The sequence below is a fragment of the Trematomus bernacchii genome, unplaced genomic scaffold, assembly GCF_902827165.1.
Source record: "Trematomus bernacchii unplaced genomic scaffold, fTreBer1.1, whole genome shotgun sequence".
In the NCBI taxonomy this organism is placed as follows: Eukaryota; Metazoa; Chordata; class Actinopteri; order Perciformes; family Nototheniidae; genus Trematomus; species Trematomus bernacchii.
The window spans coordinates 272,987-295,697 of NW_022987800.1; the positions used below are offsets into that span (position 1 = coordinate 272,987).

General features: G+C 40.2%; 1 protein-coding gene across 2 annotated transcripts in view; it reads left to right on the forward strand.

Annotated features, from left to right (window-relative positions):
* The first annotated feature begins 47 nt into the window (after positions 1-47).
* The window catches only part of arhgap36 (Rho GTPase activating protein 36), a 75,059-nt gene continuing 52,395 nt past the window's right edge, over positions 48-22,711 (forward strand). Inside the window, exon 1 of one of the 2 annotated variants that reach the window (XM_034149969.1) lies at positions 48-181. In XM_034149969.1, coding sequence (XP_034005860.1) covers positions 107-181 — 75 coding nt within the window. In that variant the 5' untranslated portion in view covers positions 48-106. Of the gene's footprint in view, positions 182-4,498; positions 4,655-22,711 lie in introns of those variants that run through there. The other variant, XM_034149970.1, reaches the window with a different exon arrangement.

Below are 22,711 nucleotides of genomic sequence, written 5' to 3' on the forward strand. Positions count from 1 at the left end.
AGCAGCAGAAGTAGGAGAAGAAGAAGAAGGCTTTTTTATTTGGAATACCTGTGACACACACACACATACACACACACACACACACACACACACACACACCTGTCTGATGCTCCTGCTGGATGGACCTCCACCAACTCCTCCTCCTCTTGCTGTGCACATAGACATGCATTTCTACTATGTGGTAAGTAACATGTGGTGTGTGTGTGTGTGTGTATGTATTTGTTTAGTGTCTCTTGTTGCCGTGTAACGCCTGCATCTCTGTTCCTCCTTTTTATGTGGAAATTGCTGATAAGGCTGGAAATGAAATGGAAAAAATACAGATATCCGCTGTTTTTGCTAAAAATGTGTGGATATATTAAAATAAAATGGGTTTTAGTAAAAACAAAATGCCCTTTGTTCTCTCAGAGTAAGTTAAAAATGTCAGTTACAATCATAGAAAAGTGTACATTAAATATTAAACAGCAGTGTCATCAGTCAAAGGTGATTGATCCTTCTTTTAATCATCCATGACTTTATTGCGCTGCCATTAAAATCCGTTGAAATACTCCCATGATGAACTCTCACATTTTATGGTTCAACCCAAACCTAATCGCTGTACAATAAAAAGGTCAGATCACTTTTACCTGGCCTGCAAATTGGACCTCATTGTTGTGGTTATAATATCTGTAAGAAAGCAAATCCCTTTACTATCTCTTTAACCACATTTTTTTAAAGATTCTGATATAAAAAAAAACACAAGACGGAAAAAAAACACAAATGCAAAAGTGGAAAGGTTTCCGTGTTTCCTTTGGTTTCTAAAACAGTTAGAAAGAGGAAAATATTAGCCCAAAAAAGAAAGAAGTCACGAGTGCTTTGTGGTCGCATGGAAACCTGGAGTACATTTCCTGAATCGTGTTATTCGTCCCCTTTTCTCCTCGTCTGTATCTGAATGCCTCCCGTATGGAAAAGTAACGTGATACTACAGTAAATGAGCTACATCTGAATATGTGATTAACTCGATGAGGTCATTTTAATGAGACACATCTTTAAAGGGGACCTATCATGCAAAATGCACTTTTTGATGTCTTTTATACATAAACATGTGTCCCCGGTGTGTCGGGGAACTCACGCAGCGTCACAAAATAAAACCCTCTCTTTTCCTCCGTACCCAAATCTCTAAAAAACGGGGCGGGCTACAACGGAGGAGCTGATCCAGATTTGTGTCCGATATGACGTAATATCTGAAATGTGGACCCACGGCCCTATCAGAAACGTTGCTATCAGAAACAATGCCCGACTGTTTTGGACGTAATATGGTCGGTGTTTACATTAGCATCGCTAACACTCAGAGCTAACCTGTACTGGAGAGCATGTGTGTGAAGAAGCAGGAAATAAAAAGGAACTCACCTTGTGGTATAACCGGCAAGAGAGAAAGCCTTTGAGCTTGAGTTTAGACCAGGGTCTCAAACTCAAGGCCCGGGGGATAAATCCGTCCCGCGACTTCATTTTATGTGGCCCCGCAAGAGCTTGCAAAGAATATAATACGTTTATTATACGGTTCCATGCCACTTTACAGAAGCAGGTTGCCCATAAACTACATGTCCCACATGCATCTCGTTTTTGTGACATGCGCACTGAAGAGACTTGCAATTAGTTTGCCATAGGCTTCTGCTTTCAGACGTAGTTAATACTAAGTTATTATCCTATCACATAATAATCCAATTCAGAGGCAATAATGTAATATAATACATTATTTTATATATTATTATATATTTATCTAGTTACAACCGCCCTTTGAGTGCAACCTTTATGCGAAATGTGGCCCGCGATGGAAATTGAGTTTGACAAACCCTGGTTTTTAGACGGTAGCTGCCGGGGTCCCGCATGAGCTCAGCCCCCTCCTTTTTTATTTTGTATCTATTTTTATTTTTTAAAAGCTTAACCCCCCAAATCAGCACTTTTGAAACAGGAAGTGAAATAGAGGGATATGAGGCATGGCTAGAATTGGGTGATCTGTTTGGGTATTTTGAGCAAAACACTTCATAGACATATTTTTTTATATATTTGTATATATCTGAGACCTATGCTATTGCCTACAAATAGCATGATAGGTCCACTTTGAGTTAAACTAAACTGTGGTCAGATCAGGGGTTCCCACCTTTATTGTGCCAAGGACCGGTCAGATACATATAAAAGAAATCGCGGACCGGGTTTGTCAATTTTAACTGATTTTAATATTTACTTCACCACCAGCAGTAGCAACAGAGGCTAATTGTATGTAACAAGCCTGAACAAATACTAGAACAATATGCATCCAAACATATTAACAAAAGTTTAAAAAAAGAACCGGTGTTGTTTTTTGGTTTTTCGGAAAACCAAAAAAGCGACGTTATTCAGTTTTTAAACCAAAACGGGAAAACAGATAAATCAACGTTTTCGTTTTGTTTGTATGATTTACGGATAATCCAGTGAATGCTGGGGAGGAGAAGGCGCATTATGAAGGAGATGTCCGGTCGCCAGGGTGTGTGTGTGTGTGTGTGTGTTAGTTATATACTGTAAGTACAGGCCATTTACCTTATCATACGAACTGTTTTATGACTATAAATTGCATTTAACTTTGTAAAGCCTTTGAGCTCATTGTTTTGGTTTTACGATCATGCAACTTCAATGTTTTAATTGGCTTTCATCAGCCTGGTTGTAGCCATAAATTGCTAGATAGACGTTGTGCAAAGTTTATTAGTGTTGGTACTTAACTGATACAGTTAAAAGTTCAGTACTCATGCACTGGAAGTAAGAAAAGTGTCTGAGATTCGCAGAAGAGAGATTGAAACATTACTGATAGTAAAAGCAACATTATTATATGGCTTTCACTGGCCATCAAGATATTTTGAAATGTAATCTACAAGCAGCAACGTCTGGAGCTTCAACTAGGAAAGGTTTCTTATATACTTTGACTTCTGCCCAGCAATAATAACCTTTTTTTTTGTTGGGTAATATTCTGAAGTCTAAGGTAATAATACTTATGGATGTTGCCGTACGTGGTACCAGACATGCAACCATCTTGTTATTCTTATTTTATTCTATATAACTTGGCCGTGACTCTCTCTCTCTCCTCTGTGTCCTTTCCTCTCAGACATATCCAGACAGCTGCATCACTTTCCCTCTCAAAACTATTATTCTGCATCTGCCCATCTGTCATGCCTTGTTTCTCTCTCTCTGTCTCCTCTGTCGTCTCCCCCGTCTGTCTCCCCCTCTCCCTCTGTCACGGTCAGCACGTACGCCTCCATCATATTTCCTGCTTGTCTTTTTGATTTGTGGCTGTGAGTCTGGAACTTTATTTGGCTCCATGAAGTGGACAAATCACATTCAAATGAACGAGTTATGTAAGACTTGGTTATGGTTATGTACTGCATGCTGAGGCTGTGACCTCTGCACCTGATGCAGTGTTTTTGGTGTTTGTGAGGTGATCACATGTCAAGTAATCTCTTTAAAGTGTGTCAATTATCAAATCAATTCACCTTTAATATTGTGCATGAAGATTTGTTTTAATTTGTTCAGGTTGTAAGACATGTTTGCATCGATGGTGTTGATTTCAGTGTCAGTGATGTTTAAATCTCTATAAAGTTTGATGGTAGGTGGAATAGTTTAATTGTATTTGGGATGTTCAATCTTGTATCATTTGTACTTATACAACCACTTTAAAGTTTGCTTTGCGATTAATAAAAGAAAGGTAACTATCTGACATACAGCAAAAAGAAAAACTCAAATGCTGTTGACTGCGTTTTTACTGGAACTACTTTCGAACAAAGAAATAGTCCCCAATTATTTCAGAGAACATGGGTACTGCTTATGGAAAGAAAAAAATGCAGTTATCTTTCAAACATACATTTTAAACAGCTACTAAATGCACCTTTTAGTAGTGATTATGTTAGTTGCTGCTTTCAAGGTGCAGAATTGAGAAATTTCGAGGCTGCACATGTGTATCCTCCGCGGTCTTAACATCCCCACAATGCTTTGCGCACGGACCAATTTCCAAATCTTTGGCGGAAATCGCGCTCCATTTAAGGCGTGGCCCTCGCATATGACGCACACCCTGTTAGCCTGTTCCACCATTCTTCGTTTTCCGAGGCTAGGAAGGATTCTTGCCTCGCTTCTGAGGAAGTGACTCGAGAAGACATGTCCTACCAAGGAAGCGTCCTCGACATTGAGAAACACCCCCAGTCATCAACACACTTCCTGACTCTCTAAATTGTCCAATCAGTTTGAAATCAACAAAGGAAACTCTGCCTGCTTCCCGTCAGCCAATCAAATCTCTTGATCAAACTCCCGCCCTTACCCACACAGGAGCCAATCACCTATGAGCACAATTAACTGCACCTGTAAACAAACATTTACCTTTCTGAGACCAGCATCATGATGTTTTCTGGAGCTACAGTAGTAGTGCTATTTATGATCAAATGTCTTACCACCAGTTGTAAAACAAGCCTATATAACACGACATATGTGAATCGGATGCAAATTACCATAGAAACAAGAAACCAGGAAGCTAATGTGACCACAATCTCACCGAGTTTCCTGCTTCTCTTCGGTGAAAGAGTATACATGCATAAGAGAGAGAGGATTATTCTGCATGGTGGGTGTGTAATGTCTGCCCAGGACAACAACAATTAACCCGGTAAGACTTTTTAAAATGCTTAAATCAGACTTATCTGTTCTTATTTATGTTCGCATGTTAGCTAATGTGCACGGTGTTCTTTGGCCATGCTAACGGAGAACATTTGATTAGTTCTGCTTTAGAGGAAGCCTGCAAATTGAGCTCCCAAAAAAAGTTGTTTTCATCCCAATTTAATACTTCATAACTAAATGCATTGGATTGTGTTTGTAACTAGTATCTTGTAGGATAAATGCATGTAGAAAAGTACGTTTTAATGTCAATGCAGCTAGTTTTACAAGTCGAAATGCATCAAGTAGGACTATATTTGAACTCTAAATCCATCAGAAATGATTTTGTTTGTGTCTAAAAGCATCAGGATATAATGTTTTTCTTTACACACTTGATACCATTTAATCTGCTTTGGTTGGGTTATTGCATTCTTTGTGACTTTTCTGATAATATAAATGTGTGCGTGGCTTTGTTGTAATGAGAGAAATGTGTTGATACATCTGCTGGTGAGGATATGACCTAACATCTGGGATGATATGCTTCATAATGAACACCATATGTGTTGATGGCATAAAGTGGGGCAAGGTGTGTAAATGCTGGAGATTTTAGAGGGTGGTGACCAGGTTCACTTGTCTCAAAAATGTGGGAAAAGTTGTTGTTTATATCGATTTCCACTTGCATTGGTTATTTTCTGGGTGCATTTTCCACCATTTCTTTGTAAAATTATCTAACAGAATACACTTTTTTATCCTCTCCAGCTTTTTAGACGTGTCTCTGGGAGGAATTTAAATAAGGAAATGAACACATCTGTGGTAAATGTCTCCATCACGAAAGCATTTTGCCATTGGTGGGATGTTTGAGTTAAAGTATAAGTCTTTTTACATATTTGCCATCCTACATTTTAGCTTTCTGTCAACAAATCCCTTAAAAAAAGGCCCAAAACCCAAAGTGTGTTACTTACTCACACTTGAAAGACTTAGTACTGTTATGTCATTTAATTTCTAGTTGAACTCATTGTGTGATACCATTTTTAAATACTGTTATCACCAGGAGTACACCATGGCCTTGTTGTAAAACATGGCTATAAATTGATAGTGACGGCAAGTGTGTGTGAGATTGGATTACTTTTAATACCCTCCAGACTGAACCAGACGGTGGTTTAACTGACTCACGCTCAGTCGTGTTATTTTCAGCTACTTTGTTATAAAACCACCACAATTTCCATAATATCACACTGCTGACAGACTGTGTGTGTGTGTGTGTGTGTGTGTGTGTGTGTGTGTGTGTGTGTGTGTGTGTGTGTGTGTGTGTGTGTGTGTGTGTGTGTGTGTGTGTGTGTGTGTGTGTGTGTGTGTGTGTGTGTGTGTGTGGTGTGTGTGTGTGTGTGTGTGTGTGTGTGTGTATGTGTGTAGTGTGTGTGTGTGTGTGTGTGTGTGTGTGTGTGTGTGTGTGTGTGTGTGTGTGTGTGTGTGTGTGTGTGTGTGTGTGTGTGTGTGTGTGTGTGTGTGTGTGTGTGTGTGTGTGTGTGTGTGTGTGTGTGTGTGTGTGTGTGTGTGTGTGTGTGTGTGTGTGGGTCTTTCAGGGTGTCTTTTATAAACAGTGTGTAATCTCCATCAGTTGTGCTCAGTTATATAACCAGTGGGTACTTCATCTGCGGTTGCACAAAAGCTTTCTGCAGAAATAAGTCTTGAATTTCTGACTGTCAGTAAATTACTTTTTCATTTTGGCATTAGCTTTTATCAAAGAGTGTCCGTTTATTTACATGTTACAGAGTAAAACACCAATGAACAGTTGTTTTGGAGACAGAGGAAAGAAGAAATAGTTCCTCTTTGTTGACTTCATGTGTGAACATAGTGTGACCATGGCAAATGTAGTGTTTTTTCGCACTGTGGTAATTTGTAAATAGTCTGAATTCATGCTTTGTCAGGTGTCTTTGCGAAAGACAAGGGCTTGTTTTAGTAGTGTTCTGTAATACTGAAAGTTAAGTGGCGTTCCCTTATGTCGGAAAATGTGGTATTTTTTGTATTCCTACACCGTCACACCTTAAATGATGGTTTGCAAACAGATGAAAGTAGATCGTATCTCACCATGTTGAGCTCATGTGTGATCATGAGTTTAACCATGGCCTAATTTGTGTTTATTTGTGCTGTGGTAGTCTGTAAAAGGTATGGAATTATTGTTTTGTCCCGTCTTTTTAGCAAGACAACAGGAACACAACTTTTTGTTCTGTAAAAATGAAAGTTTAGTAGTGTTCGGTCACAGAGGAAAGTGTCAGATTTGTTTATTTCTGACACAGTTAACATAGGTGAAGGTAGAAAGTGTTCCTTCATATTGACGTCATGTGTTTGGACCGTGGCATCATTTGTGTTTATTTGCAGTGTGGGAATTGGAAAAAAGTCTAAATTCATGCTTGAAAAGCCAAAAGTCGTATAAAATGCTTGTTTTCTGATCATTTTTCTGTAATAATGCCAGTTAGCTCTCATGTCAGCTTATATAATATAATAATAATATCCTCCCCTCTGTCACGAACCTTGGAGTGACCTTCAATAGCGCTTTTAAATTCGATAAGCAGGTCAGCAGCGTAGTCAAAACCTGCTTTTTTTAAATACGACTATTGGCCAAGACCAAGTCGTTTTTATCGTTTGAGGACCTGGAAAGGGTTATTAATGCATTTGTTACCTCGAGGTTGGACTACTGCAACGCTCTGTACGTGGGTATGGACCAGGCGTCAATTAAACGCCTGCAGCTAGTCCAGAACGCAGCTGCACGTCTACTCACTGGCCACAAAAAGCGTCACCACATCACCCCAATTCTGGCCTCACTACACTGGCTTCCAATTCGGGTCTGAATTGATTTTAAAATCCTTTTATTTGTTTTTAAAGCACTAAATGGGCCGGCTCCGGCCTATATAGCCGAACTCCTCCAGCGCTACACCCCAGCCAGAGCTTTAAGGTCTGCTGACCAGCTGCTGCTAGTAGTGCCCAAGACCAGGCTCAAAACCCGAGGGCACCGAGCCTTCGCAGCAGCTGGCCCGAGGCTCTGGAACACTCTGCCCCTCCATGTGAGGTCGGCCCAGACCCTAGGGGTTTTTAAATCTACTCTTAAGACACACTTCTTCTCCCTGGCCTTCTAGTCAGAGCGGAGCACGACTCCTGACTTTTCCCTGTGTTTTTTTTTTTAAATATCTGTTGTAATTTATTGTCTTTTATTGTGCTTATAGAAATGTGTTTTTATGTGATTGTAGTTATTACATGTACAGCACTTTGGCCCGACCAAAAATCGCTTTTAAATGTGCTTTATAAATAAACCTTGATTTGATTTGATTTGATTATATCAAAAGTGTCCGATTTTTCTTTCCCACATACGTAAACATAAATAATCAGATGGTTACTGAACACATGAATGTAGAAAGTGCTCCTCCAAGTTCAGGTCAACATGACTTTGTGTTTATTCGCCACCTGGCAAGTTGCAAAATGCTTCTTATTCTTTTCTGCAATAGTGAAAGTTGAGTTATATCAGTGTGCAGATTTGAGGATGTGGTCAGAGGGCCGGTTAATCAGTAGCTGAAGAGACTTTAATCATTGTCAGCTCCGGTAAGGAGAGATAACATCTGCGTGGTGTATGTGTGTGTGTTTGTGTGTGTGTGTGTGTGTGTGTTTCCAACATGAGCGCAGCATGTTTTGTAGACGTGTGATTTCTGCATGCATTCCTCTGCGTGTCCTGAAGGATCTCAGCTGTCCCGGCGTGATCTTTTCCCTTTAAATTATGACAGGAAAACCACAGGATTCCCACTTCGTAAACCTCAGTGTCTACTCATGTAGATCCGCGGGGAAGAAAACAGTGGAAACATCAACGAGACTCTTACCATCTTTTATTTTGTCACTCATTTGCTCTGTCTGTGTGTTTATATTCGTGTGAACATTCAGGTTGTTCTTGGCTTCTCTGCTGCTCCTGAATTTTCTTTGCTCACTCGTGGAAACAAAGAGAGAGGCATTCAAGGTTCAAGGTTCTTTATTAGTCATACAACCATAGCTACAGAGTAGTTATGTCCATGAAATTCTTAAGTCCCAGGCTTCTCCAACAGTGCAACACAATATTACAGAAAGACAGAAAAATATAGTGCAAGTAAATATTAAAAGTAACTGCAAAAAGAAAGGAATAGTTTATAAAGAAAGTCAATTGTCAATTGAGTCTGTCCACATGTTCTATAAACGTACATCACCAGTGTGTATATTGTCAGCCAGGGGCGGAATGGGACTAAAAATTAGCCCGGGACTCTCGACCGGCCCACTCCGGTACCGCAAGTAAATACCGCTAGTAAATTGTCAACGGGGGGGGGGTGCTAGTGACTTATCCGACCGGCCCACATCGTCCGACCGGCTCGCTTCAGTACCGGCCAGTCCGCCACTGTTGTCAGCGTTTTGATAGATTTGCTGCGGACATCAGCCTCTCGTTGGTTTACAGACGTCTGAGGAGGGGTTTTGTTGCTTGGCTGAAGAGTTGAGAAGCACTAAAATACTGTCATCAGTCTGGGTTTTATTGTTTCTCTGTATACGAATGGGAAGCTAGACGCTGGAAAAGTGAACATTGAAAGAATATTTCACTGAGAATATACATATTTGACTGCCTTATCCCCCACTTCTACCATCTGCATTTAAAAAAAGATACACACATGAAGACTAATAATCCAAAAAAATATGAGGTATACATCAGTCTGAAATTAATACTTTAAGTAATGCTGATACGTCTGTACTTTGACTCATGATGCATTTACTAAACTCAGCTTTGAGCAGTTCTCCTGCATTTTAAAGGTCCCATGTCATGCTTTTCCATTTATTACCCGTCCCCTTGTGTGTTATGAAGGTCTTTCTGCATGTAAACGGTCTGCAGAGTCACAAACCCTCAAAGTACACCCTGTAGCGATTAAAACTCTAACACAGAAAAGACCTGTCTATGCCCCAGAACGCCTCGTTGGACATTTCTCTTTTTCCATTGTTTGCTTCCTGGGTTCAGTGACGTGTGAACACCCAAATCAACAACAAATGACCGGATTGGCCCAAATGGACCAATCCTTGGAGCACCTCACACACCAGGATCCCTTGGCTAACTAACAGGGAGTCCCATTGACTTGCATAGAGCTCCGGTCGGTAATAGACGAGTTGGGATGGCGGAGAAATGCTCTCTGCAGACCCATTCTCACAGCGTTATAAACCTTTTTCTTACTCAATATCAAGCCACACTTATTGTTTTTACTTCGGCTGTGAGTGTTTGTGTGTGCTCAGGATGAGCTTCGCTTGTTCTCGCTGTATCGCCGACCCGGAAACCTGTCCGCTCCTGCAACGAGCCTCGCAACGTCCCGACCAATCAGAGCACACTGGGCTCACAGGAAGGGGGGGGGGCAGGAGCTCCAACAAGCCGTTTAGGACAGAGAGTGAATACACATACTATACAGAGATGCTGTATGAGAAACCAATGTGAGTTTGGAACATTGCACAATGTAAATCTATTCTAGTAGACCTCAGCAATGGAATTAGGATCAGTAGAAATGGCCGTGACATGGGACCTTTAAGAGGATTTACCTCAGTCATTTCACGTTAATGCTCTCTGTCCGGAAATCTACTTCTAAATATAATTGAACGTTACACAAGCAAAGAGGCAACGTGTCAAAGAAGAGGAGGAATTTCTCACAACAGACGGGACGAATTGCCAATTTCAATGCAGAAGAAAGGCATCTTGGGAAACGTAGGAGCTTATTAACGAAGATGACGTACATTTTATGTAAAAAACAAAGGAGAAAACCCATTAATATAAGATATAACATGACAGTTTTGAGGTCACAGGATATGTCCGAGACAGCCGGGTCTCTTCAAAGCCCTCGTTGGCATTTTCCACATTTCCTGTCTTTTCCCTGTAGAGGAATCATCCGCCATGATGCTCAAAACAACACAAAAAAACACAGCTTTTATCCTGGGATGGATGGTCCTGTCACCACCGTTTATCTTTGTCACTTCCTAATAACCACATCACTTTCCTATTACTCCATTTACTTGTAACCTGTACTGGTCGTGTGACGATAATACTGATAATGTGTTTGAGAAGCACACGTGGAATTTGAGCACAAAGCACAAATTTCATTTTCATAGGACACTTTAAAAACAACGTCATCTCACGGTGCTTCACAATGCTACGAGGAGAAAATTATTATTAAGTTATCTAAGGAGCATATTGAATAACATATTAGGGCTGTGCGATTATGGCAAAAATCCTAATCACGATTATTTTGGTCAATAATTGATATCACGATTATTAAAAACGATTATCCATTTACTTTGAAAACATCCATTTATTGAAACAAAAATGTGAACAGTATGTTTTTAACAGTTGATTACCCTGAACTTTAAGTATAGTTCAACTGAAAAACCAATAAAAAATTAAATAAAAAAAAATAATAATTACATTTTTTTTTTTTTTTTATATAAAAATAATAATCGTTTTATTTCGATTACGTTGTTTTCGTAATCGTTGCAAGCCAAAATCGTAATCGAGATTAAAATACGATTAATTGCACAGCCCTATAACATATGGTAATATAAACATATATTAATAATAATATACAGTGACGATATCTTATTGACCTTTCTCAGTTACTGTTTGTACTTACCTGCGAAAAGTAGTGCACTATAATTCATAAATAACGCCTAATTGTGAGGCAAGACGTACAGGCCGGGCGCCCTCTTATAAAATCTAGCAATTGTTACTCCTTAGATCCCCATAGTCTATTTTCATTCGCTGTGATAAATGTTATCGTTACTTCATTCATACCGCCCAATTACAATGTTAATTGCAGGCTCTTTTGTATAGTGTTGTCCAATTTGTATTGGTGTTTCAATGGCTATATTTCGATAGGAGATTGTTTTCCATAGTGAATCAAGTTTGTTTTAATTACAAAAGCTGCTTGTTCGTCTTCTTGCCAAGAGGAATGCCTTGTACAGAGATTGAATGCTGGCATTGGTGAAATGGTGGTGAAAACATGGCATTTCTTACTTTTGGGTCCTCCAAGAAGTGAAAATGAGAGAAGAAGAACAAACAAATCTGCTGCTGACTCAGTTTCACGTCACCATTTTGGTTCATTTTGAGCTTTCATTGACTAGATACATCCAATACTGTACATCCAGATTCCTACTGTACTGTATTTGTGTTTCTTACCTGTTCAAATCCACCCAAAGTGAGACGGATCCATTTCCTTTTAATCTGATTTTAAAGTATTTCATGTAAAAATGCAGAGAATGCAAACTGAGGAATGTCTGAACTGCTATAAGAAATGTTAGCATGACATTTTGATCATTATCTGATCATGTGAATCAGTTGCCTTGTGTCCTGGTCAGGGTGTTAGTCTTATGTCACAGTGACCTTTGCAGAAATAATGTACGAATAATTTGCTGCTTTAACAGTGAGGTCACAGTCACCCTTGCAACATATGAGATTATCTATTTCCAAAAAGCAAAAGCATTGTAACTGTAGACACTCTTAATAATTTACTGCCATTTTACAACATGGAGTTGCACAATGAAGCGCAATCAACCTCCTTTCTCTCTTCTCCTCTCTCAAACGTTCCTGTATTTTCTGATTATTATTCATCGTGCGTACTTGCGCCATAAATAAAATCCCACCTCTGCAGTTCCCCCTGAGCTGCAGGGTGCCTTTTGGTGTATTTTGGATTGTTGTGTTGACTGTTTTCAACCTTGTTTCCAGCAGCAGTAGCAGCTATTTCCAGTTCAAAAGTCTCATAAGGCCTGATATCTCCCTCAGGCGGTGGAGCAGACCAAAAACGAGGAGCAAAAAGAGGAAGGAATATTGGACTTAATTTAGCAAAACCTTAAATATTTACAAGTTTAGGATTTGGAAAAGCTTCATAATGTGAAAAAGATACTAACATTGATTGTCTTAGTACCAAAAGTTGACTGTTAACCACATCTATCCCCTTAAATTAATACAGTAGATTAAAGGTGGGGTAGGTAATTTTGAAGAAACCAGCTCGAGTGCGCTAGAATTTGAAAATACACAACCGGAGAAAATCTGCCACTTCCTTACAGAGCCCCTCCTCCAACACACACGAACGCGCACATGACCAATGAGGGCACGAGATAAGTTTGTGCACAGATGGAAGGCTGACAGGCAGGTAGGCCATCCAGTTATTTTAGCCGGGCCGGCTCAGATGATTGGTTGTGCTTTTTACAGTATTACAGCTTCCACAGATGATATTTCTTTATGGATTTTTTGTCAAAGCACTTCAGATATTCATTGCTATCGGGATGTTAAGAGCATTCCATGGAATATAACAAAAAGTGTATCTCGAGCCGGTTTCTCAAACTTACCTACCCCACCGTTAACGCATACAGATGTATTATTCAGAATCTAAGATCTGAGATATATGGGAATAAAACAAGTTAAGATTTTTGACATGTTTTTTGGAACAAAGCCTCTTTGAGAATGAGAGGTACTCGACACACGCCCTATTTTGTTGAATTAAAACCCCCAAAAGAAGTTGATGCCCTGTGAGGATTTGATGACTGAAGAAGTGCTTTCATATACTTCTTCCCCGGGCCAGATTCCCCAAAGTGTTCTTTGTCACTCATTTGTAATTGTGTCTTTTGTTATTTCTTCTTCTTGTGTCTATCACTCTTCTTTAAATCTTGGTCTGTAATCATCGTGATAGGCTAAGGGGCGGGACATCTCTAAGCGGTTGACCAATCACAACAGAGCTGGCCAGCTAACCAATCAGAGCAGACTGGGCTCTGGTTTCAGACAGAGGGTGAAAAGAGGTGCTGCAGCACAGGCAGTATGAGAACAATAAAGAGCTTTTTGAACATTAAAGCATGGAAACATGTAGAGACACTACATACTGATATACACCTGAACATCAGCAGGAGAGGACTCTTTAAAGTAGAGACACTACATACTGATATACACCTGAACATCAGCAGGAGAGGACTCTTTAAAGTAGAGACACTACATACTGATATACACCTGAACATCAGCAGGAGAGGACTCTTTAAAGTAGAGACACTACAAACTGATATACACCTGAACATCAGCAGGAGAGGACTCTTTAAAGTAGAGACACTACATACTGATATACACCTGAACATCAGCAGGAGAGGACTCTTTAAAGTAGAGACACTACATACTGATATACACCTGAAATGAGCATAAAAGTGATCAAAGAAACAGGAAGAATTGGCAGGTGTCAGATGTCGACAAATTCAAAACACTTTCCCTTTATCCCTTTTTTATAAGTAATTAGAATATTTGTCATGAAGCTTCTTGGTTGAAACTTAAACAGTTTTGTCTCAGGCTGACGTCATCTCAGACTAAACTTTAATACAACTTCCTCTTTCAGGAAGTTATTGAATACTTGCTGCGTATTAACCACAACAACAAACATACTCTAAAATAAGAGCAGAGGATGTTTTGAGGAGGGGGGATGAATCCGTCACAGTGATGGTGGTGATGAGCTCGATGATGATGATGATGATGATGGGTGTGGATGTGAACGTCCTGTTTAGAGAAGAGAGAGAGACTTGTTATCGATATCCACGCTGGAATCTTGTTTCCTCTGTCGGCGCTGGCATTTCCTCCTCTCCTTTTCCTAAAAATCCTCCGGGGAAACAAACGGAGTGAGAGAAACACACACCGAAGGATGATGGGAAGAAATAGAGTGAAATGTAAGGGGATATTTTAGCGAGAGACACCCAAAGAAGCTGGGAAGAGAGGGAACATTATTAGCAAAAATAGAAGAAAAATAATTTTGATTAAAGGGGACCTATCATGCAAAATGCACTTTTGTACGTCTTTTCTACATGAATATGTGTCCCCGGTGTTCCAGGGAACTCACCAAGTGTCAGAAAACACAACCCTCTCTATTTTCCTCCATACCCAAATCTCTAAAAAAGGGGCTGCAACGGATCTGATAAAAACTGATCCAGATTTGAACACTGTCCTGACGTCAGGACGGTGGCGCTACGGCTATTGGGCCAACTCCACCAATCAGGAGGAGACAGCCACGGCCATTGCCGTTCAAAAGCGCTGGAGACGATGTAGTACATATGCCAGGCCTGTAGGTGGTGCTGTTCTCACAGAATCAGCCCTTGCAAAAACAGGGCTAAAAAAGTGCAAAATGAGGCATGACTAAAATGCATGATCTGTTTGGTATTTTGAAGAAAAAAAAAGTATAATTATGCCTTATATAGGTATGGCCCTACACTATATTATTATAATATAGCATGATAGGTCCACTTTAAGTAATGTTTAACACACTTAAAGGGAATAAACATCTTGTAAGTAAGGTAGTTAACAATGACAATTTCAGATGAACTAAACACCAAAAATACTAAGCGTGTCTTTTATGATTCAATTGGCTATATGTATTTAAAGAATGTTATGGAATATTATCAGACGTTAGGTCAGGTATCTGTATTTCCTTTCTTATGGCCGATATTTTAGCGAGAGACACCCAAAGAAGCTGGGAAAAGAGGGGACATTGTGACATTTTAAAAATGATTTCCTATAAAGAATTATGATTAAGTCATGTTTAACACACTCAAACGCAATGAACTGTACTTATTGGTTAGCAAGGTAGTTAGCAATGACAATTTCAGATGAACTAAACACCAAGAAAACAAAGCTTATCCTTTTATGATTCAATTACTTAGATATATGTATTTAAAGAATTAGATGGAATATTATCAGACGTTAGGGATGTCCCGATCACCTTTTTTTGCTCCCGATCCGATTCCGATCATTTGATTTTGACAATCTGCCGATACCGATTTTTCCCGATCCGATCTTTATGCAATGCATTAAGAGAAAAAAAAGGTAACAGATAACGGCTGGTCATCCAACGCGATGAATTCAGCTATCTTGGCTGTTATTTTTTTGGCCTTTTCACTGTTCTGGGGCAGTTTCTCTTTCCTTTTAAAAGTCTCTGAAAGTGTTGGTTGTTTCAGTGCCGTTACCCGAGTGGCCGCTGTGTACTCGTCGTGTTGTTGTTGGTGTTTGTTTCTCAGGTGGCGTATTAGATTGGTCGTGTTGAACGTAGCTCTGTTCTTTCCACCATGCAGAACCTCCGCCTTGCAAACATTGCATCTGGCTGTTACACTGCCTTCGTTTTCAATTTTATAATACTTCCAAACTCCTGACATTTTCTCTGTCCCGACTCCCGAGGCACCAGCTGAACGTAGCCTCTCGTTAGCTTACTGCTACTATTAGACACTGCGCCCACTCTGTTGCCAGATTTGAGAGAAATAAGCAACCAGGTCTATGAAAACAAGCCCAAAGAAGCAACACATACATGATGTTGTGTAATTTTAAACCAAAACTAAGGCCTCAGGATGACTTTAAGACGTGAACATGGTCATTTTTGTTTTGTAACATTAAATAAAAAATAAAAAATAATAAAAAAAAAATAAATTCCCGATCTCCAATTTCCCCCCCCCGATTCCGATCTTTTGAAAATCACGTGATCGGCTCCGATCCCCGATCACGTGATCGGATCGGGACATCTCTATCAGACGTCCTTTCAACATCTCCCTTCTTCCTATGTCTTGTGGCCGTTACGCACCCTGTCTGAACGTCATTTAGGAACCAATAACTCCTTATCTCCTGACACGCTCCTGACTTCTGATGAAAATGAACTCTTGACACATCCACTCTTATCTGCCTGCAGAATAAAGCTTGAAGGTAACAGCTCTTCATCGGCAAGTAACTGTGAGATTAAGTACAGGAAATCATTGTGCACTTTGAGCCACAAGCCATAAAATGTTATCCGAAGACTTTTTAATAGCCGAATATATGATCACTCGGCATAACATCTTTGCAAAAACAACGACTATCTATCTAGAGCTCTTTCTCCTCTCCTGTGAGTGTGTTTTTGGACACGCTTGATCGAGTGTTTCAGAACTTGGCTGTACGCTCAGTCACGTAGGAGCCTGAGAAAAAGTGATCCAGGGAACTTTATAGCCAAGAAGGAAGCATTTACTGCGTGTGTCTCGCTACTATGCATGACTATATATAACTGTGAGTGTGTGTGTGGAACAATATGGTTTTGCTTCACGTGTCAAGTCCAGACCTGCAGATTAAATGTCTGTCTGTGAGTGTGAGCAAAGTGGAGGAATTAATTAATCTATCTATTAGTTTAATCTACTCCTGTTTTGAGAAGAAACACTGATCCCATTTTTAGTTTTTTCATTTATTTAACAGGGACAGTGCACATTAATAAACCTTTCTATTTTTCAGCTGTAGTCCCTGGACAGGTTTTTGTAAATCAACCTAAAACAAACTAGCATTTTTGGTTGAAACTGTCCATTGTTCTGTCCATAAACTATAGTCATACTGAATTATCACAGCGCAGTTGCCTATATTTAGGGGAAATAATAAAAAAATTATGTTGACAATTTACAAAAATAACTAACTGACTAAAGGACTAACTAAGGCCCCGGCTCCACGAGGACGAAAACGGGTTGAATCCGCATATTTCTCATGCGTATAGCCCTCTAAGCTCGACGACGCCGTAAGGGAAACGTAGAAACAGACCCCGCAAACGACAACGGGTCCAAAGGTGGATAGATCTGGGAACGGAGCGCTCTGGTGGGTCCAACGGGGCCGTGGAGTCGCCTATACGGTCATTCGTTTTCATAGCCCCGCCTCTCCCCCGCAGGGTTGCTATCGTGCTCCAGTTGCTACTGACCATGCTACAGTTCTTTGTGCAACATCTACAGGAGCTCCTCCTTGAATTCAGATTATTTATCTTTATCTCGATATGGACATAAACGCGAGTGAAGTCTAATCTGACAGGACGGAGACACGCAGCTCCTGCCGCTGTGATGCAGCGGGAGCAAAACACACACTTCAAGTCAGATCATCACCCTTAGCTATTTTAATTACCTCTCAAACTACCTAAACTAGTTATAAATATGTTTATTTTTACTGTCGAGTCATCATTACTGGATCAGCTGCTGCATGAGACAGACACTGACGCTGTGAGAAGAGAGGAAAAAGAGACAGGCTCCGTGTATTTGATGATTATATATCATTATATCGTCGTTATTCATTTGTTTTAAAGCTCAATAAATAACAATGAAGACCTTTCACCGGCACTTTTATAATTTTGTCCGGAAGATTTAAACTTTAACACACGCTGACCGGCGAAAAACTCTGCCCGGTTCTGTCGGCCCCCACCCCGGAGAATACACAGAAGTGCAGCCATGACAACCATTCTTCTTCGCTGCTTTTGTGGAGGAAGTTGCTGCTTTTGTGGAGGAAGTTACAGCGCCACGTACAGGTTCGGCATATGTACTGCAGCTTTTCCAGCGTTTGGATGTAAACGGAGCCGTCTCGTGGAGCTTGACACAATCCGGTGTATATTGCGTGGGGACGGAAGGTTTTTTGCGGTTGCATTTGCGTTTCTCCGATGCGTTTTGCCATATTTGTCCTCGTGGAGCCGGGGCCTAAGTGACTAATTAACAGACTAACTAAGGGGATAATGAATTAACCAACCAACCAACCAACCAACCAACCAAACTAAATAAAACAAACACAGGCATTGCAGACAGAAAGTGGGTCATAAGGTGCACAATTGTGTCAGAGTTGGCAGAGCTGATTCCTCACTCATTTTGAATTGGGATTTAAATAAACTAAATGTAGTCTGGTCTCTGTGAGTCTCTGTCTCCATTGCACTTCTTCAGTTAACGAAAAACTATGGTGTAGATTTGTAAGGATACATTACAGAACATTGAATTTGTAGTCAGATTATCCTTTTTATTTTTGAAGGATACGGAGCTTAACATCCATTGTACTAAGAGTGAACTCTTGCCTTCATGTTCCTCATTGATTATTCATGACTTTCTCAACAAGTCTGTGCAGGATTCACTTCGCTGCGTGACGTTATTGTAGAGGACAAACGGAGAATATAATCTGTTTTTCAGTTGGTGTCTCGGCTCATTTACACAAACTGGAAACACACCATAAACTAGGGGTGGAGTGAAACTAAATACACTTAATTACACACTTCTTAACACGCTTATTAGCTTTGTGCTTTTTAACTTGCTTTAAACATTTGACCTTTTTAAAAGTTCAGTTTTTAGCAAAAAAGCTACATATGATAATTTCATTGTATACGATGTACTGTAGACTCAAGAAGTTCAAATTAGCACAAGCTTAAGCTAAATTAGGGAATGTTAACATACACATTAAATAATCAGTAATATGAATACAACACAAAATGGTAAAACACTGACGGGGAACATTTTACTGCACGATAAAAACTAAAACCTTGAGTACTTTAAGATCATTTTGCTAATACTTTTACAGAAGTAAGGTTTTAAATGCAAGTACTTTGACTTCTAGGAGAGTGTTTTCACAGTGTGCTATACATACTTTTACTTAGGTAAAGGATCTTGAGGTCAAAGGGCACTGAGATTTATTTAAAAACCTAAAATGGGTAATTTAAATCTGTGTTTTTTATCTATTCTCTGCTCTAACTCACGTTGTAATGAACGAGTGATTTGTCTTGTAGTACACCGTTTAGACTGAAGGGGGCAGTGTAGTCATTGAAGTGCAACCCTGACATGGATATCCTGCTCCAAAAGAGAGAGAGAGAGAGTGTGTGTGTGTGTGTGTGTGTGTGTGTGTCCTAGCATTACTATACTTGTGGGGACCTACATCTGTTTACACAGTCACGTATGGGGACTCGCCTCCCTTATGGGGACATAATGGAGGTCCCCATTGGGTAAGGGTTAGGCATGTGTTGGTTAAGGTTAGGATAAGTCTCCAGGAAATGCATGTAAGTCAATGTAATGTCCCCTGAAGTGATGTATATATGGTGTGTGTGTGTGTGTGTGGCATTTTTCTGTGTTTTATCGGTGTGTGTTTCTGTTTTACGAGCTCCACATCCTCCTCTGACTGGGTTTATGTGGACGGAGCCATTGTTTGGGTTACCAAGCCGGTGTTTAGAAATCATTAATTCAACATCGGGGTCTTTTCCCTATTAAGGAACCATCGGAGTTCCCGGGCATCGCAAAAACCAAACCTCAAACCAGAATATCTTGGGGCTCTAAATATAGAAATGATTTTCTTATTTGCCCCTTAACCACAGATGAGAGAGAATGTAATTAAAACGTAAGAGAAGAACAAGTATTTTCATCGTAGTGAATGTGTGTGTAAGCATGTTGGGATAAAAGGGTCAAATTCCCATGACTGCAGGAAAATTAAGTTTATTTCCAAAGCGCACGGCTCCTCCCATCACACACACACACCACCTCCAGGAAAGGCTAATCCCTCAGAGTGTGTGTGTGTGTGTGTCTCATCCATCCTGTTTTGAAGCAGACAGTCAGAGTCAGCACACACAGATTTGAGGACATGAGACACACAGCCATGTAATGTCACTCTTCACAACTTTTGAACTGCACACGTATGGCGGCGGTTTACAGGAAGTGAGGAGGATCAAAGATGTGAGGAAGGAACCGGAAAGATGGTGACTGGCGTGTGATATCAGAGAGATGAAAGGGCAGGGGTCAAAGGTCAAGACTACTTCTACTGTATAAGCACATGATGACGCAGCATCACAATCTGCCCTGCTTTTCCTATCAGTTGTGGAAAAAGTACTCAAAACTTAAAAATTCAGTGGCAAAACAAAGTCAGTTGAAATTTATAAATCACCAATATTTCTTTGCTGTTATTTTAATGTTGTTCTCATTTGGTTTTGTTTTAGTCTTCACCATGGCTGCACAATTAATTGTAATTTAATCAAAATGGCAAAATCCCGATATGTACTGGCGCAATATTCAAATTGAAGGAAGCACAATATTTGTTAAGGATGAAATGCTGGTTTTAAATATATGTTAGTGAAGTATTGTGGAGATGAAGAGATATCCTGGTCTACAAATGACATTTTGTGATCATATATATATATATTCCAATGATAATGACATAACGATATGAAAATGATCAATCTTGTCGATAGCGTGAATCATATCGCAATTGCAGTATCAGTCGAAAATAATTGCAATTGGGTCTAGTCTTTAAATCGTGTAGCTCTAGTCCTCTCTCTCTTCTACTTGCTTTTCCGTTTTCTTTTATACTTGAATAATTAAAAGGAAACATCCTAACCTCTTGCAACTCCAAAGAAACAGTAAACTCCGACACACATTTATCACCTTAGCATTGATTTAATAAAAAAAAGAAAGGTCCTTGTTAATGAACCAGCGCTTGAAAGCAGAGGTGATAAGTGTGTGTGTGTATGTGTGTGTGTGTGTGTGTGTGTTGGAATTGACTTTGGCATTTGTAAACCTTCTCCTGCAGCACTCTGTTTATCGCTCTTGTTAGCGCCCGCTATCATCAGATAATCAGGGTCGTGTAATCTGAACTCCTCCAGGGGGTTGTCCGTTTCAGCTGCTGTTGTTTTGGGCGCCACAGCTGGAGTGCTGACAGACATTTTCCAGGCTTTCCACACACACACACACACACACTCGCTGATCTCTGATCTCTGCACAGCTGATGAAAGGAATCAGAGTTACAGCCTGGGATTTAAATGGTGTGTGTGTGTGTGTGTGTGTGTGTGTGTGTGTGTGTGTGTGTGTGTGTGTGTGTGTGTGTGTGTGTGTGTGTGTGTGTGTGTGTGTGTGTGTGTGTGTGTGTGTGTGTGTGTGTGTGTGTGTGTGTGTGTGTGTGTGTGTGTGTGTGTGTGTGTGTGTGTGTGTGTGTGTGTGTGTGTGTGTGTGTGTGTGTGTGTGTGTGTGTGTGTGTGTGTGTGTGTGTGTGTGTGTGTGTGTGTGTGTGTGTGTGTGTGTGTGTGTGTGTGTGTGTGTGTGTGTGTGTGTGTGTGTGTGTGTGTGTGTGTGTGTGTGTGTGTGTGTGTGTGTGTAATCAACAGCCTATAACGTTAAAGGAGCGTTGAAACAGGTCTAAAGGTCATGTGAGGGTCTTAGTTGTGTTTCTCTAGGATGCATGATGACAGGTTTTTGATGAAATGTTCCCTGAAGGTATTTCACAAAAGAGTGACTGTGAAATGTGGAAGTTGTGTACAGAGCATTATCAGCTGACAGCTAAACGTATTTAAAGCATTTAGCGGCTACATGGCAAATATTTCTATCACGAGAGACAAAAACAAAGCTGCACAACACATTATATATAAAGTTCTATCTAATCTAATCTCTAATTCTTATTTCACCCACTTTTCAAATGTTTTAAAGTGACATGTTAGATGTTTTTTTATCAGCTTGAACTACTTCAAAGAAAAAATGAATCTTGCTTTAAAGTTGTGTTTTTGGATTTGGGTTATCTTCCTAAAAGCAGATGTTTTGAGAGGTTCAGTAATCCAGTTAATTGTACTGTAGTATGATGCTGCAGATTTGAGGCCGAAGCAAAGGCAAACTAGAATATGTTGATGGTGCGTTCCGAAAAAAGGGCAAAGAAAGAGACATGTATTCTCCCAGTCTAGTGTGTGTCCTCCTCCTTCTGTCTGTCCTTTTTATAGAGCCTTCATCCCTTTGTTTTAATCCTCACCCCACTCACCTTCCCTCCCTCCTTTCATCCCTCCCTCCTTACAAACCTTTTGGCCTCCTTTTCTTCTGCCCTCCTCTCCTTCATTCTCATCCTCTATTCTCTCCCTCCCAACCTATTCCTCCTTCCTTCCTTCCTTCCTATCTCCTCTTGTTTCTACCTCCTTATACCTTTCTCTTCTTCCTTCCCACAATCCTAATTTTCATGTCTCCTATTTCCTTCTTTACCTTGTCTTTCACCCTCTCATCCATTTCCTTTTTTGGCCTCCTTACTTCCTTTTCTTGCTCCCTTTCTCCTTCCTTTCATTCCTCTATCTATCCCTCTTATACTTCCACCTTTCAGATCCTTTCTTCCATTCTTTACAGCATCCTCACACCTCAACTTCTCCCTTCCTAAGTCTTGTACCCTTCCCTTCAACCTGTTCCCACTCCTCACATCTTTCTGCCTCCTTCTCTCCTTTTCCCTTCTCCTGTCCAACGTTCCCTTCCTTCCCTCTCTCTTGTGTTTATGTTC